At 45.8% G+C, this 17,433-nt stretch overlaps 2 protein-coding genes across 6 annotated transcripts in view; one reads left to right on the forward strand and one right to left on the reverse strand.

Moving 5' to 3' along the window:
* The window catches only part of LOC310885638 (uncharacterized protein), a 34,038-nt gene that overhangs the window by 10,783 nt on the left and 5,822 nt on the right, over positions 1 to 17,433 (forward strand). For 2 of the 5 annotated variants that reach the window (XR_014574864.1, XR_014574871.1), the window contains one exon: positions 12,748 to 16,192. Coding sequence is in view for 1 of the 5 variants with exons in the window: in XM_083809217.1 (XP_083665343.1) it covers positions 16,209 to 16,321 (113 nt within the window). In the remaining 4 variants the exon portion in view is untranslated. The other 3 variants (XR_014574869.1, XR_014574870.1, XM_083809217.1) reach the window with 2 other exon arrangements.
* Positions 4 to 12,857, reverse strand: CCR7 (C-C motif chemokine receptor 7). The gene is made up of 3 exons (XM_083809200.1): positions 12,721 to 12,857; positions 5,952 to 6,001; positions 4 to 4,136 (listed from the first exon to the last, which is right to left on the reverse strand). Exons 1-3 carry the CDS (start codon positions 12,728 to 12,730, stop codon positions 3,072 to 3,074), a joined length of 1,125 nt encoding a protein of 374 aa, XP_083665326.1. The 5' UTR covers positions 12,731 to 12,857; the 3' UTR covers positions 4 to 3,071.

Genomic DNA, 17,433 nt, shown 5'->3' on the forward strand with positions numbered 1-17,433 from the left:
GTATTTTTAAAATCGTTATAATTTATTTTCCACAAGTAGCAAAATACAGTCAGTTTTCAGACGTAAGTAGAGAATCTCAAGTTAGGATCTTAGGTCAATGTTAATATGTTTCATCAAGTGGCAGACTTATTCTCTCTGTTAAACTTTAAGATGAGCCATGCACTCTGAAGTCACTGCTGCCTTGTTGAGGAGGCACCAGATGCAGCTGTCCCAGATGCTGCTTTAGTTTCTCATTCTTGTAAAGGCAGCTGCATGTTTTCCTATTTAGAATACATCTGGTTGACAAAAACCTAGAAAATTCTCAGCTTGTAGAAGGGGAATGGCTTTTATTAAACAGGAGATGGGTACAATTGCGTTTTCTGCTGGAGCAGTTTTCCTTGCTAGAATAATTTAGGTGAGTTTATTTTTTATAAAAAGGTTCAGTTAAAGCAGTGTATTTTCAGGGTACATTCATGTACATATCTTTTTTTATGAAAAGCAGCTTTACATATATGAATACACATCAAGAGTATACTGTTACTGATGAAGAAAACTAAAAAGACTCTGTTATAGGTATTCCTTACTCTGGCAAACTTCTTATTAGCCAAGGGCCTTGTCTGTGCAAGGACTAGAGGGGAAAAACAAGAACAAATGACTATTCAGTGTGTCAGTCATAACCCTCCCCTTTTATATGACAGAGAAGCAGCACTTATCATATGTATTACATGGCCATTATAAAAGAAAATGCTTGAAACAACTGGATGGGTTTGTCACTCAACATAGGTAACGTGGAGCAGAATGAATCTGAGCTCATGGCAAAATCCCACACCCCTGAGCCAAAGGGCTTAGGAAGGAGAATTTCTTTAACGATCGGCAGACAGCTGTATAAGTGGCAGCATTGTCTCAAAACCAGCTAATTGGATTCTCTCTTTGAAGGCTGATTTTATGCTTGTTTCTCTAGAACAAAATCTCTGGTTTTTGACCTATGATCCAGAAAGTTCCCTGCATGTCTCCTAATGGTTCCATGAGTAGTATTGAAAGAAGTGTGTCTGTTTAGTAGGCATATATTTTGCTCTGCATGCCTCTGTATGTCCACTGGAATGTGCCTTACAGGTTCCCCAAATCAAAACTGTTCAACTGCTGGTCTGGAAGGTGAGCATGGTATGTCCACTGAGTTAGGTTCCTGCCCAGCACCAAGAGCAGTTCATGGGCAAGACCTTTTGCCATTGATGTCTGGCTCTGGGGAGAGCTGTGTGCTATGGGGATTAGAGCGTGCTAGTCAATAACAGATGCACAAACAATTGCAGCAGCTCCTCCCCAGTTGACATTCAGATGTCCTGTAACAGCAGTTCCCAGGGTATTTGTCTGTTGGTAGGAATCTTCATTCTTCTAGTAAATGCATCAGCTGGCGTAACATTCAGGGTTTCTTTTCAAGGTCTTGTTTTACATGACAATAATCTGTTGTTCAGCTGCCATGTTCCTTTCAAGTACATGACCCTGGCAGTAATCTTCAACGCTGTGACTGTCCTTTGCATTAAATCAAACTGCAGTGAATGGCTTCTTTATTAGAAGTGACAGTATGAATGCAAAAAACATTTTCAGTAGCTTATAAGTGAAGTACGTATCTGACTTATAAAAAGACAGCTGCAAAAGTCCTTGTAGAAAGACACACTGGTTGGGAAGGGAGAAGAAAACCCACATTTGTGTTTTTTATCTCTTGAGGTCAGCAAGCAACAGCACAGAAAGCCCCCACACGTATGTGAAAATCAGCAGACTGCGTCCACAGGAGCTGATAAAGCTAGATATAAGTGAGCTTCAGATACTGGCAAATAGCAGGGGTTGGACCATGGGCACAACTGTATCCTGAATTTAAGTCTTGCCTTAAGAAACGGATACAAACTTGTCCTGGGCTAGAATCTGTAAAATGCTGAGCATTCCTGCACCAGTCTGCCAAAACACATGCTTTAATATCAACGATGTGAGTAAAGACTTGCTCATCATGTCAGTAGTAAGGATGACATTTGGACAGGCTGAATGGCTGGGTGGTAAAAAATAATGTTTTGAGTACCTGTCTGGATTGGTGCAGAAGTATCTGTTTCTTACTTCAAGTTTGTACCCTCGGTGGCTGGGGAGGCACCGGTTACTTGGTTCTTGTAAATTGTCTTTGTGCAAGAAGTTTGAATCTCAACTTTGCTAGCTACCCCTGCGTCAGCCCTTGTGCAGGCGGATGTCTTTTCAGAAGCTGAAGGAGACTTTATTGCTGAAGTGAAGCAGCTTTTCTAAAGAATACAAGTCAATGTTGGGATGCAATAACTTGTGCTCCTTAGGATGCACCTTCCTTGTAGGTGAAACACCAGATATCATTGCTACAGGCAAAAGCGAAGTGGCTGTTCTTTTCCTGACAAACCTGAGATGCCACAATCATATGCATAGCTATTGAAATTATGCATATCATACCAAATATGGATTTGGTATCAGTTAAGCAAATTTCTCACTTTTCATAGGGAAGGCAGAGCTGAGAGTTGCATGCTAGGACACTTCACAGCTTATATTGCGTATTGTGTTACGCTTGGAGGCTGAGTTCTTTGGTGCTGTTTTGTCTTGAATGCTGAATCAGTGCAACGGGCATCATTTTTGTATTTATGGAGAGTACAAGGTGGTCTTATTAAAGGCAACGTTCAAAGCAAGGACAGTGCTCTTGGAAGTTCAGCTCTAAAACAAGCAGTTCTGTTGCATGTGTCTGTCTCTCTTGCTATTTGTTGCTTTTAAGGAAAATGTTCTATTTCGAGCATTTCTGATTTAGACTAGGAAAGACTAAAATAAAGGTGAAATGGCATGATAAATTCAAGACTCACTGGTCTCCCTTTCCCTTGCTTTACTATTAGTCATAGCTTTATCAAAGTCTCTCCATCCACAGGAGTACTGGGTAGCAGTGATCACTGAGGGGAATACAGGGAGGTTCCTTGGTTTTCCTCTTACAGCTGCCTTTCCTAAAGTAGTGGCAGGTCTTCCTCTATCAGTAATTCAAAATAGAAGCAGTGTACAAAACCACGCCAGCCTTCAGCTTGGTTAAAGCCTCCCTGGAGCTCTCCTCATGGGGAGAAGGTGGTGGTTGTCTCTGTCTCCATGGCAAAGGAAAACCTCTTGCTCTCACGGCAGGCAGACAGCTGCCAGAGGCGCTTCTGGCTCAGGCAGCCCAGCTCCTTCAGAAGCTTGAAGAGGTCGTTGCGGAACTTGACGCCGATGAAGGCGTAGAGGAAGGGATTGAGGCAGCATCGGAAGCAGGCCAGCGTGTAGGTCACGTCATCTGCCATGTCGAGCTTCTTGCTCTCCTCACACGAGGTGGTGTGGTTGAAGGCTGAGATGGTCTTGGCCAGCATGACGCCGTTGTAGGGCAGCTGGAAGACAATGAAGACGATAACCACGGCAATGATCACCTTGATGGCTTTGTTCTTCTCAAAGTTGCGGGCCTGGAGTAATGTTTTGATAATGATGAGGTAGCAGACAGACATGACCACCAGGGGAAATAAGAAGCCAAAAACCATTTGGGATACTTTGATGCCGGTGTTGAAAGTCTGCAGGTCGTTAGCAATGATGGAGCAGCGGGGATGGTTGTCTGGGTTATTCACACCGCTGTGAACCAGCTCAGGGATTGAGAGGATGAAGGCCAGGAGCCAGATTACAACGCACGTTATCTTGCTAATGAATATCATCTGGGGACGGAAGCGGTGGGCTGAGGCAGCCTGAACAATGGCAAAGTACCTGTCGATGCTGATGGACAGGAGGAGCAGCATCCCGCTGAAGAAACTCATTTTGCAGATGCAATAGACTGCTTTGCAGGCGGATTCCCCAAAACACCAGTACGTGGCTGCACTTGTGGCCCAAAACGGGAGGGTGAGCAGGAAGAGGATGTCTGCCAGGGCCAGGTTCAGCAAGTAGATGTCCGTCATGGTCTTCAGCCTCTTGAAGTAGATGTAGGTGACCATGACCAGCCCGTTCCCCAGCAGCCCTGTGAAGCAGATGAGGGAGTACATGGCTGGGAGGAAGGCAGCGCGGAAGTTACGGACTTCTTCCTTCTCACACACGGTCTCAAACATGGTGTAGTCGATGGTGGTGTTGGAGTCATAGTCATCGGTGACGTTGTTCCCAGAACAGAACTAGAACAGAGAAAGGGGGGAAAAAAGGCGCATTGAGACAGGTACTGTGGGCGCACGGCCGCTGCCCTGCCGCGGGTGGTGTCAGGCCGAGGGCCTGATGCCGGTCAATAAAGCAGCAGGAGTGCCCAGCCACGGCCAGCAGAGAAGTCCCAGGGAGTTCCCTTGGTGAATTGAGTTGGCAGGGTCTCATGGCTGAGAGCTTTCTGGGTAAGTATGTAGGGCTTGGGGTTTTTTGGGAGCTCGTTATGGGAATTCAGGGAGAAATGTTAGCGCTCAGCCAAAACAACACCTGAGAACATTCAAATGCGTGGCTGTTTTCCAGAATGTTTCAGGACCCAAATGCAGCTGTACGTACATGGTTGTCAGGTAAAATAGGAAAAATAACACATCCTTTGGTGTTCTTTCAACAGGGACAAAATTTCCTCTTGACCGCGTCTACTCATTAGGTGTTCTCTAAGTTCTGTTTCACCTCCCTTCCCCATCTGAGATACTCCTGGTGCTCACGCACACTTCTCACTTGTGAAAGTGCTACAAGAGGGGTGCAACTGTTGGTTTTGTAACCAGCAGCAACCTGGCACCGTGAGCACCAGTGTTCTCATGGGCTTCCTTGTCCTCCTGCCTTCTCCTCCCTCCCTCCCAGCTAGGGGTGAGCCTGCAAAATAGCTAACCTGGTGGTGTGAACAAAGGACTCTGTGGGAAGATAAAGCCGGAGCCTCCCTTGGCTGATTTTTTTTTTTTTTTCTGCTAAATTAATAGAGGTGTCAATGAAACCGTGAGGAAACACGGCGAGTGAAGCAGGAAATTGTTACCGTGCTGACACGGACGAGTTGCTGGTGTCTCATTCACAGGCCCCTGCCCCTGATTTAAGCTCTGATTATTCTCGTTTCATCTTCCTACACTGACATAATCTACAGGGCCGACTGAGCTTGTGGTATCTCTGCCCTGCTTTTTTTGAGACTTATTAGTCTCCAGTACCTTCTCTCCATTGCAGCGAGATGAAAGGTTTCCCCTGGATACCTCTGCATGTTATCACTGAATATCTGAGCACACTCTCCATCTCAGGTAGGCTTGGCTTTTACCACATCCTGCGTGCTATCTGGAGGCATGCCACCAGAAGTGAAAGGGAAAAGAAGCAGGCTGCAAAACCCTCCCTGCCTTGCTGAGCCTCTCAGAGAGCCCAGGCTGGGGACCATGGCGTGGTTGAGGCTGCTCCTGTGGTTGCAGGAGCGTGAGTGCTGGGGGCCAGGCCCGTGGTTCAGGAGCAGGTCACAGCAGAGCTCGGTGCTTGGGCTTCTTCCTGCTTCAGATTTACTCTGAGCAGGAACAGGCAGAAGAAGATGAATGTCACATTCGAGGCAGCTGCACTCTTCCTCCTTGGGCATGTCAGCTCTTCAGTACTTAGAGCAGGTAAAGCCCAGCACTGTGAGCAGGTACTTCTAAAGAGCACCAGGCAGACTTTTTACAAGTGCTCTTCATGTGATATTTTTATCTTTCCTGAAAATGCTCACGTCGTTGCTATAATGGAAACTGGTTCTAACAGAAAACACCACCTCAGAATCGGTCTATGTAGTTGTCTCTGTTCGTTCTTTGTTTGCATTTCTTTTGTTTGTTTTTCTTCATGCTTTAGCAATGCTCTCTGCTTTCTCACCACCCGCCTCCAAACGTGCTGGGCTCTGATCACGAGCAGCCCTGTCCCCTACGGATCTCTCCAGGCTGTGGGTGGCTGCTGTTTTGCGTGTCAAAGTTTTCGAGATCTCTCTTTACCCACAACACAAATGCGGCTGGATTTCAACAACATTGTTTTCAACATCTTACCTGAAAAATTAGAGGAAGGCTGAAAACAAGGGTGACCTTTAACTGTTTACCTATAGAAGAAGGAGACACTGTGTTAGTATCAGCACTTAAGCAGGGATTTCCACACGATGCTTGTTTTGAAAAAGCAGTGGTAGCATACTTGACTGCAGCATTCTCAACCCTGCAAAGCTCTCCACAGCTGCATAAACAAAAAAGCGATGAAGATGCTAACAGGATAGCCCAGGGTCATATAACAAGTTACTGTCAAGCATAGATTAAGTCTCAGAAATCCGGCCCCTCCAGTCTCATCTATAAAGGCTTGATAACAAAAGACAGTTAACTCGTAGTGTAACAATTTGTATTTTAGACTTTTTTTCCTCAGTCAGTTGTCGTTTCCTCCCCCTCCAGCTTCATGCTTCTGCAAGGCACAATCAGCAGCCAGTCTCCTGTGCTGCCATCTGAGCTGAGGGTGTAGCATACCCTAGACACATGTAAAAACATACAGCTGCGAGTGCAATAAATTTGGCCCAGCTGTTCCCTGACAGAGAGGTGACTGGACTGCAGAACAGGAAAGCTCGGCTCCCTGCAGGGATATACATAACTGAAGCTGGCTGAAATTTATTGCTTGTCTAAATGTCAGAGCTGGCTTGTGCTGCCTTTGGATGTGGAGACACAGCACGCTGACAGCTGGGGGAAAAAATTAAATTCGGAGCCAGATGTGATAATGGTGAGAGCAATCTCAGACAAACAGCTCTTCCTGCTGTGGTTAGCAGAGACGGAGAGGCCAGTGAAAGCTTTCTCTTCTCTCTATTTAAAGCACATGCCAGCATCTACCCCAGGCAGTTGTGACTGAAAGTTGCCCAAGCTAGAAGGTGATGTGGCAGCTGTGAAAAAGCCCTCACTCTCTGCTCTGGCCTGAGCAGAACGTATCCCTCCTTGAGGAGAGTTGGCATCTGCTGTTCTGAGCATCGTGCTTGTGATTCCCCCCAGAGAAGTGGTCACAGCACTGAGCCTGACGGAGCTCAAGAGGCGTTTGGACAGTGCTCAGAAATAATGGTTTGATTTTTGGGTGGTCCTGGGTGGAGCCAGGGACTGGACTCGATGATCCTTGTGAGTCCCTTCCAAGTCAGGATGTTCTGTGATCCTGTGCTGCTCATGCTAAGATGTCCTCTCTCGGCAGCAGCTAGTTCCCTGCACAGCAGGCCCCTGCTTCCCCACGGACGATCTGGTCCAGGAGTGCTGAGCAAGGCTGGGGCAGAGGCAGGAGATCCCTTTGGCTTTTGGCTGCCTGTTTCTCCTAATGAGCATGCCTGCCTCCTACAGATAAGCCTGTTTGTTCATAAATTTCACTGAATCCTTTGCCCTTCTGGTGTTCAGCAGCCTGTCGTATGCAGCTCTGTTCTGGATTGCTGCCTGCTGTTTTTTTGCAGAGCTCCTTTGTTCGGGTACTGAACTGGACTAGGAGAATGAATTTCCACTACTTCAGGTAACTGCCCACCATAAAAGCATCATAAAACAGCAATAGTTACATCAGTATCTGTGATTGCAGGTGTTTAATTACACGTGAGAGGCAATACATGGGTGAAATGTGCAAAAACTCGTATTTCTCATTCTCTGGGGCCTGTACGTGAGCTTCCCGCTAGGCCTCGTAGAAGTTTGTGCCTTGTCATCCTCCTCTCCACCTCTTAAATGCCTCATTTATCCTCGTGCTCCTGGGTGCTTAGTTATGTTACTAGACCCCTCACCTCTGAATCCTCCTGGGGGAATCTGAAACATGTCGAAGTGCCTCATTAGTGCAGGAGGAGAGTATGTCAAGGTAGCTCGGCCAAGATTAGGCTTGAGGGGAAAGGAGGAGGCCTGGCTAAATGCTTCTGTCTGTGTGGTTTCTGTCTGTCCAATGTCTTGCGGTCTGACCAGTCCTAGACTGCAGGAAGAGCTTCAGTGAGCACCTGATGTAGCCATCTCTCCCTTAAAGATGCTTATCGAACTTTTGCGTATCACACACAGGAAACGCACCAAAAGCCCAAACCACTTAAATTTACCCAGCACGTTAAAGCAAGCCTAAGATGTAGTTGCCTTCCCTGCCTGGGACACTGGCATGGGGTCCCTGACCCCTGCAAAAAAAAACAACGTTTGAGCCTAAATGATCTGTCCCAGTGTGTTATTAGCCTGGTTTCCTAGGGACTCCTGCAGGCTGTGTTTATGCCTGCCTGTGTCTACTGATTGTTACCCCTACCGGCCACTGTCAACCCCATTTGTCAGGGGCTGAGGCCTCAAAGATAGTTAACTCCTAATTAACTAAGAATTTGTATGAAAAGGAGGTAGAAGAGAGCCACTCTGAGTCCCCACAGAAGGACACCAACTTAAGTCATGCCATGCTCAGTTTTTCCACGCAAAGTGCACAACCACGGTGCCTCCTAGTGCCAGGCTGGTGCACCAGCACGGCCATCCCCAGGCTCTTGCCCTCCAAGTGCAATACTATTTTCTTCTGTCGGTTGTTGCATCTTCCTTCACCTCCCAGGGCCAGTCCAGCCCCTGCTTAAACTGAAAAATCCGGAATGCCTAGCAGCAGTGAGGTGTTTTTTAAGCACACTTTGAAGTGTCTAACGGGACTGATAACAAAGTGACTCAACTAACGATTCTGAAACAGTTCAGCTAAGTATCATTCCTTTGAAGAACTTCACAATCTTTTTTTCCCTCGGTTGCTGTTTTAGGTATCTTAAATGTCAAACTGTTTTCAATATAAGAAGAGCTTGCACCGTTCCTTCCTCTCTTTCTGTCCCACCACCTCAGCTTACGCATTTGCAGAGGCACAACTGGTGATGCAGTTCAGCCTCGTGGTCTCCCGCACTGCTTTGTCGAGCGGGTCCCTGAGTCACTGGTTTCAGGTCAACTGGACGAAACTCACTTCTTGCTGCAGTGCTCTTAGGAGTCCGGCGTGGTGGGGGAAGGGAGAGGGGAGCAGAAGCAAACGGGTTGCAGAGAGGAAACGAGACCCGCTTTGGCGTTAAATGGGCAATTTTAGGTAGCTTTACTTTTTCTTGCCTCTGGCAGTTCTCGGCTGCGGGTATTTTCGTAAAGTTTCGTTCCTCAAAATATTAAGAAAAAACCCTCTCAAAAGTCCCCGCAAACAGTTGAACTAACAACGTTAGTTACAAAAAGACAACAACAAAAAAAATTACAGTTAATGAGTCAACGTGTGCTGTAAAGCCCTGAGTAAGCCCCCAGCCCTGGTGATGCACTGCTTTGCTGCACTTCTCAAAAGCATGCTCCCATCCTGGGAAAACACGGTGGAAAGGAGAACTGCTTAGTGCAAGAGAAAGAGGGAAGGGGTTCTGCTCTCTGGGAATATCCCAGCACAGCTTTTGTCAGATGAACGGTGAGGAGATGACTTCCACCAGCTCACTCCTATGAAAGGTGGCAGCAGTTTTGAAAGCTGCTTAAAACTGCCCTGTGTCTGCACCTCTTCGCTCACAGATGGACATGTGCAGCTGCTGATGGCAGTGCTTGGAGAGATGAGGCAGCAGCAAGTCACATTTGGAAATCTTGGTCCATGGAGTAAGCACAAGGACTGGGATTCATCTTACTTTCTTCTAGCCATCAGCATCTGCTTAATTGCTTTGGTTCCCTTGATAGCAAAGGGAATGAAAACGCTTTTAAGGCAGTTGTGGTGCAGTTCATTTCATGCGGTGGCAGAAGCGTGGGCTTGTAGGTTTGGACAGATGAATCCCATGCAGTTTATCTGAATCTCCTTCAGCATCAGGAGCCAATCTTAAGCAAGATAAAATAAGCAGTAGTAGCAGCAAATCCACACAGATATGCCCAGAATTAGAGATTTAAGCATGGAATTAGGAAAAAAGGGGAGTGATTGCTGAGTAACAGCAGAACTTCTGACAGCAAGAAGGATTTGGTGGAAAGTCTCCCCAGAGGTGGAAGGAGGAGCAGAAACACAACCAAGCAGGACGTTTAAAACTGGACAAACAATCCTGCAGAGGGAATCACTGGGGCTCCTGCTGCACAAGGGACTCCCTCTTGTTCTGCAAGTCAGCTCTTCCCGAACAGATTTGGCTCTAACTGTGGGGAAGCAGCTGCTCGCCTCTGTTGATGCTGAGGGATGTGCAAAGTGAAAAGCAAGAGTCAGAAATGCTTTTGTGAGTACTACAAAGCAGAGCAAACCTGCTGTGGTTATTTATTTTTGATGTTGGCCAGGACTGCAAAGTAAAAGTTTGAGTCTCGAGTATCTTAGCACACGTGTAGGCAGTGAGTAACGCACTACTGATAGCTGTACCCATACACCAGTTTCTGGTGCCTCTTCACCATCAGTATGGTAGGCTTTTGGGGAAAGAACCGGATATTTCTGAGAAGAATTAATCATACTTATATAATGACTTTTGGCAGTTAACAGCTCAGTGCCTGCTCCCCCCTCCTTTCCCCTGTGTTTCTCACAACTGACAAAGGAAAGATGAGCATTTTCACTGCTGAAATGAGCGTAACAGAACTACTTCTATTTCCTACATTCATACATTTGTGTTGGAGAAGTTGGTTATCTGTCTCCACCTCCTTTAGGAAACAGTGAATCAAAAGGCAAGATAAACACAGATAAGCAAATTTTAAAAAGTCGTCAGGTGAGCCCATCTTCTTTCCTATACAACTGTCTAACAGCAATGCTGTTCATATTCCAACGCTGATAAACATTTCTTTAGGACTGTCCCTTTGAAACACAATAGTAGGACAGAAAACCTGAAGCCTGAAAATTGCCATATTCTTATCAGGTTCTCACTAGTCCTTTTTCTTTTTTTCTGCCATAGATAGCCTTTACCAATTAACTAAGGTCAGACTAACAGCTGTCCCCCATTAAACAGGAGACCTACAACACAACTTCATGGTGTTACAGGGGCCAAAAGTTTAAACGAGATCACAAAGAGTGATTTATGGCCAACAGCTCCAGTTGGGTTATGACACGTTGGTTTGTATGCAGCCTCTGGCTCAGGAATTTCCTAAACCACTGATTGCTAGAAGCTCTGAGGATGCATCCATGAGAAGACTCCCTCTGCCCATTCCCTGCTCCTGCCTCATGGATCCCGTGGGGCCCAGTACCCTATTTTGCACCAAGCAGGAGCATACTGCACCCCCCAGCTGCTTTTCGTCGCTGTCGAGAGACCTGAGCTCCCCTACCTAACTCAGCACAGGCTTAGCTCCAGCTGCACTGTTTGTTGCTTTACATTTGGATACGGCAAGTGGAACCCCCTCTGCTTAATCCAGAGATCGCTGCAGACCTTCCAAGAGGAGAAATTGCTGCCTGAAAGATGAGGAATAGTTTGGGGGCTGAAACACCGGACAAAGATACCAGAAGCGGTTATTTTCCCTGACTGTACGAGGCTAGCTCTCTCTGTGATATTGCATGAGTTAAAGTTCTGCATCTCCATTTCACAACTTCTTCAGAAAATGGGGAGTCCAATGCTCCTTATTCTTGTGCTATAGCCTAAGGCACATGCAGGGAATTGGGCACTCAAATCTCAGCATTCACGGGCTGTCTAGTTTTGTCTGCAGTGCTTGACACAGGACATCTGCACCTGCCTTCATGCTGCTTGCTGCAGTGCTGAAATGCATAGGGAATCCTCTCACATCCCAATTAGTTCAAAGCTTTGATTTGAAAATATCCCAGAAGAAAGGCAGACCCCTCCCATTCCATATTATGGCAAAGGACGATTCATCACATCTGGAATAGGGCTTTACTGGAACGGACTCCGTGGCTACCATCCCATCCCTCTCACCATCCTTATTACAACTCTGACCACGTTGCCTGGCATAGGGAGGTATTAGTTGTGTTATAAACCCATTTTGGTTAATCTGGCCTAATGTGCCCTCATGAGATATTACTACATTTGTCCCTCTTCCCTGCACCTCCCTCATTCACCCTGGAATTAGTGTTTGCAAATACGAAAGCCAAAAAAAAACAAAAAAAAAGGAATAAATCATACAGTCTTAAAGAAAAGAGCTTGTATCTCATCTCCACGTCTCTGACCCACAGTGCGTTTGCCTCCTACAGCCCACCACCCACTCACGCTCTGTGAAGTCGGTGCCTGCGGAGCACTGGATGTGAAGTGACAATAACAAATAACAAAATGTTTAAAACTTTCTGCAAGAGACAGAAACAAGTCTTGTGCCTCCTGGGATAATGGGGATGGCATGTGCCAAAGAGCTGATGCTTCTTGCTTATTGCTCTGCTCCGTGTGCTTGGTGATGGAGCACTCTGTTGGAATGCAGACCTGACAAGTACCCCAGCTCAGGGCTGCTCCAGCAAAGCCACAGTTTTTAGAGAAGTTCAATGTTTTGTGGCTGCAGTAAAGATATTCATTTATAGATAGTTTGCCTAAGATTGGACAAGTTTAGCCAAGAATAAACTCTCAATCCCTTAATTTATTCATGGAATTAAAATATTACCAAGGAGATGGCAGTTTCTTTTTATATAAAGGAACATGAAAAAAGATAGGAATGATGAGAAGAGCTCACTTGCTTTGGGTCAGAGAAGCCCCCTTGAAATTCCCTCCAAGCCTTTTTTTTTTTTAATGTTACTGAAGTAATTGACTTGAGTTTGCTGAGCCTGTGAAAAAGATAGTTTTGAGTAGGTTTTTTTTTGTTCATAGTACACGAGAGGAAGAATAAAACTTTTTGTATTAATTACTCTGTTAAAAGTGCTTCATCCGTGTGTCATAGCGCACAAAATTTGGGCATCGTCCTTATTACTAAGACTGAAGGCAAAGCCAGAGGCTGCAGAAGGGGTACTCACCACTGTCCATGGTCTTGTTTCAAACAGAAACGAAGTCACAAGGTTCGTGAGAGCATCGTACGTCCCAGCGCAGCCTCGGCGTGCAGCAGCTCCTGCTAGAGACCCTCTTTGGGAAGCTCTGCCTTTTATACTTCCTGCGGCTCTGCAAGAAGCTAGTGACGTGCCCTGCTGTCACTGACATTTAGAAGACCCTCCTCCTTCTCCTTGAGCTCTCACCAGCAGAGGAAAGTTGTGCTCCCTTCAGTCACTCGATGTGTTCAGGTGCTTCCTCAGTGCCTCCAGCTGAGGGCTGTGCGCACACGCACCAGCACACACGTGCGCACACACTTTTTACTGAGAACTCAATAAAATGAAGCAGACTCTGCTTTTACGCTTGAATATGAGAATTTGTGGTAAGGGACAAGAGGAAAGAGTCTCCTTTATTGTTCTCTCCCCACAATAGATCCTGTTTCATCCCTCAGAGCTCGATGCTGTAGGAAAGGGGGAAGTTTCCATCTTCTCTGCTAGACCCTTCCTAGGGAAGGTGCTCACCTACCATGTAACAAATCTCAGCGTGCAGGACTGCTAGCAGCAGGCATCCCTTTTCCTGTCTCTCACATGCTTGCAGCACCCTTTCTAGACAATCAACAGCTCCCGAGCAAGTGGACTTCCCCACCTCTTTCTGCTTTTTGGTGTTTTTGCGCTACCATCTGCTAAGTATCAGCACACACCATCTTCCTCAAAAAGGTTTTGCACATTCGTCGTCCTGTGCCTTCCCCAGCATCACGTTACTGCAGAAGTTTCAGACCTCAGCGTACAGCCCTGGCAGTTCTGGTCCCTGCCTTGACAGGGGGTTGATTTGTCTATTCCTCTTCATAAATGGATCATCTTCAATATCAATATCAATCAGTGGCTTTTGGTTTGTGGCTGTCCAAGGTGGATGCCTGTTCTTGGAACTGATTCTTCTAACAGGTAGAAGCATAACCAGAAAAGTAGAAAAAGGAAACCCTATTGTACCTACGTTACCTCTTGACTGATCTAGAGATAATGTTTACTCTACATCAGACAAATAATTGTGTAATTGGGTAGCTATCGTAAGATGCATCTGTGATGGGCAGCCAGTGCCTGGCTCTTGTAAATGCCTGTCCTTTTCAAGATAATCTGATCAGTGTCTTACCAAATAATCTGATATATGGGATGTGTATTACAAGGAGCAGATGAGTTGCATTAGGTGAATTGAATGGTTACATCAACACCAGCACTTCAGCATTAATGCGCATGTAACTTCCCACGGCAGAATCCTGCTCTCTGCAGGTACCCTTAGCCAGCATCCAAGCTGGAATTGTTTAGTGAAGGATTTTTCTCCTAAATATTAAAACACCATGACCCCTGGAATTCTGGCAGTCTCTGGAGAGCTGATTTGATTTTCTGTAGCATAGTTTAGCACTGCAAGATCTGAAGATTGTGTTTAAAATACTGTGGGATGTACGTATATTAAGATAATGTAATGGTTAATCAGAGCTAAAACAGGACTTGATTAGAATCTGAGTACATAAAAATTTGAGTCTGCTCCTAAAACTACTGATCATTTACTGCCTTGCCTTTAACTAACTACTTCAACTTGAAGCAGAACCTGCCACTTCCCAGCTTTCAGTCCCAAATTAAATATATCTGAAGTAATTGATCCTGTGGGTGGTCTCTGAACATGCCCAGACATCCTTCTGCAGTTCGGTCCCCCTAAAACATTGTGCCAGCCCAGCTTTCACTTAAATATCATCTCAGTGTTTCCCTCTTAGGAAGCCAGTGCCACTGTGGTCCTGACTCTGTTCTGGGGTCCTTAACGTGCCCTCCACACCGTGCAGGATGCTGGGTCCCCACAGCCTCGCCCGAGGTCAGGTACCTGAAGACCAGCAACATTTATTTGGCTTCACAGAAGGTGACCTGCACTTTCCTTAGCTCTGTCTAAGCATGCTTCACTGGCTTTTCAATACGCTTGCTTTTGACTTATCTCTGTAGGCAGGTGCATTTCACATCTCTGTGACTATTTATTGCTCTATTTTCCTTTTGTTCATCAGTTATCCAAGCAGGTACGCTGCTTTTGAGAGTTATGTCTTCTAACCACTTCCGCCAAGAAGGATGAGAGATGAAAGACTTCTCTCAGGTACAGGCAGAATACTAAGAAATGGTGGGTGTAAAGCCTTTAAACAGTCTCACTGCTGTCTGTGGGAGTGGTGGTTGTGTAAAGATAGAGACGATCATCTAGATTTACTCTACTTACACTGCTACACGAGAGGGGAACCAGGCTGTCTTAGCAAACTTGCCTTCTGATCCGCAGTGGCTGAAGCCGAATACAATGAGAAGAAGGAGGCAGGCGGATGGCTTGCAGTTTGTTTTCTGTGCATATTCCCAGGCATGAGCTTCAAAGATTTAGTACGTGCTAAGTTGTGTGTTGTCAGAGCCCGTTCGAGTAAATTGTTTTCTTTAAGACAGAACTGGAAAATTTTAAAATAAACAACTTGCTATGTCTTTATGACACTGAATCTTCTTGTACAGTCATGTTTTGTACCTAGGGAGTTCTCAAAGCATTTATTAAAGCTCTGCTTAATTTGACTGGGTATATTTGCAGTCTATTTCATGCCTTTGTGACTCTGTTTCTGACATATACCCTTTAATATGTGCACCCCGTGAGCTATCTCTTACAAACATGTGATTCTGCTTGAACAAATGTAATACTTCTCAGGGTCAGGCCCTCATCCATGCCCAGATAGTCACACTGTGCTATCTGCTCCCCAGAATATATTTGTTAAACTAAAGATCAACTAACTATTTGAAAACAAAAACCAAAATCAAAAGATAGTTAGGTGTTTTCAGTCTTATGTTAGGATGTAGATTGCTGTTGTCACCTCTGATGGAAAAAAAGTGGAAATTAGTAATAAAATTTGTCACCCAGGTCACAGTACTAGAACTACATTGAAATCGTTCATCACTGTGACTTCTCAAAAGAAAATGAAGTTCCTAATAAATTCCACAGGAAATTAGCTCAGAAGGAGATTTCATTTCAGGTTGGTTCCACATGAACCGAAACATTGAATTTGCTGAGCTGAATTGAAACGTCACCTTGAATTTACCTGACATTAAATTGCAACTCCTTCTGCAAGGAAATCTCACGAGATACTAGCTCCTGTATTTCACACTTACATCCTGTTTATAAAACTGGTCTCCTCGCTGTCTCTCCTCTAACTACATCATATGAACAACCCAAGACCAAAAGGACCCCAGTGCCTCACAGAGCATGGTGCCTGGCCAGCACGCAGTCTGTGCAGAGTGACAGGGGCATGGTATTAGAAAGCAGAACTCATAAGTTTTTACAACACTCAAAATTCATTCTGAAAAAAGCATAAAGCACATTTTTACATCCCCAGTTCAAAGCCTTCATGTATTTTTCATTAATCTGGTTTTAAGCGAATTGTAATAAAACCTGACTTGGTGACATCGGAATTTCTCAGCAGGTGGGACTCCATCCAGCTTCATCCAGCTCTGCCCGTGGCCGCACAGGATATCACCCACACCGTATTTCACGTTCTGGCTCACGGAGCTGCGCAAGAACTGCTGGCAATTCCAAGTAAGCAAACTAACACTACCATGGTCCACCTCCAGGCTGAGCATTAAAAGGTTTTGCATACTCAAACAAAGTATTACAGGTTGAATTCAGGTATTATAGGCCCCTTGCCAGCTGCTGACCTGTCCCTCTTCCCCCACACCCTGCCACGGGAAAAGACAGCATGGCGCACTGAATAAAATACACCAGCTTACTCCCCCTGCTCTCAGCTCTGTTCATCTGTTCTTTTGCTGATCTAAAGCACCAGGAGAGTTTCTCCCCATTGCTGTAGGAAGCCAGAGTCACCCAGGCAGAAGTTGGTGAGTTAAGGGTGAATGTTGCTCAAGTGCCCACTTCCCAATAACATCCCTCTTACGCTGAGAAGGGACCTTGACGTCTCTGTTTGTTCTGCTGTGCCCAGCAGTGCAAAACCAAGAGACCTGGGATCTCCCACCTCGTGTTTTGCCTCCTGCCCAAACAACTCTCTCAGCTCTCGAGCAACTGGGCTGACGTTCATGAGGCATGTGGGGAAAGTTCATGTGTTGAAGTCAGTAGGTTTACTCTGGGGAGGGCTTTGACACAGTTGTTCTTCAAGCAAACAAAATAGCAGAAGTGAAATTGTAAGTAAATTCCTGACATTAAGAGCAGTACCGAGCTGGGATTCATCACCGAGAGGAGTTCTTAGAGTGGTTTTAGGGGATGCCCTGAAAAAAAAAAATATCTCGTGATTATAATCTTACTATGAGGTTATTACCAGATTCTTATCCACCCAGCAGAGGAAGCAATCTGCACAGCAGGCAGGCTCGTATCAGGGACACACCGTTGCCCCTGCTGCCAGTTGGTCAGCCACAGGAGGGAAGGGCACATGCTTGGTGTCACTGGGAATTCACCTTCTTCACGCCTGCGTCAGGTCATGGTTGGTGACATTTCTTTCCACACAAGAAAAAAAAACACATTTTGACCAGTTTGGCATCTGCTCTGCACTAAAGTAACTTCCTCACCTTGCAGTCAAGGAATTGAGGTGTGACAAGGCAAAAGTACCCAGAGACACAAGCAAAAGGGGAGAGGTGAAGCTGTCAGCAGCACAGACACCTCTGGCTGCTGCAGCTGAGGTGCAAAGAAAACGTAGGGTAGTC

Source organism: Anser anser (genome assembly GCF_964211835.1).
Source record: "Anser anser genome assembly, chromosome: 23".
In the NCBI taxonomy this organism is placed as follows: domain Eukaryota; kingdom Metazoa; phylum Chordata; class Aves; order Anseriformes; family Anatidae; genus Anser; species Anser anser.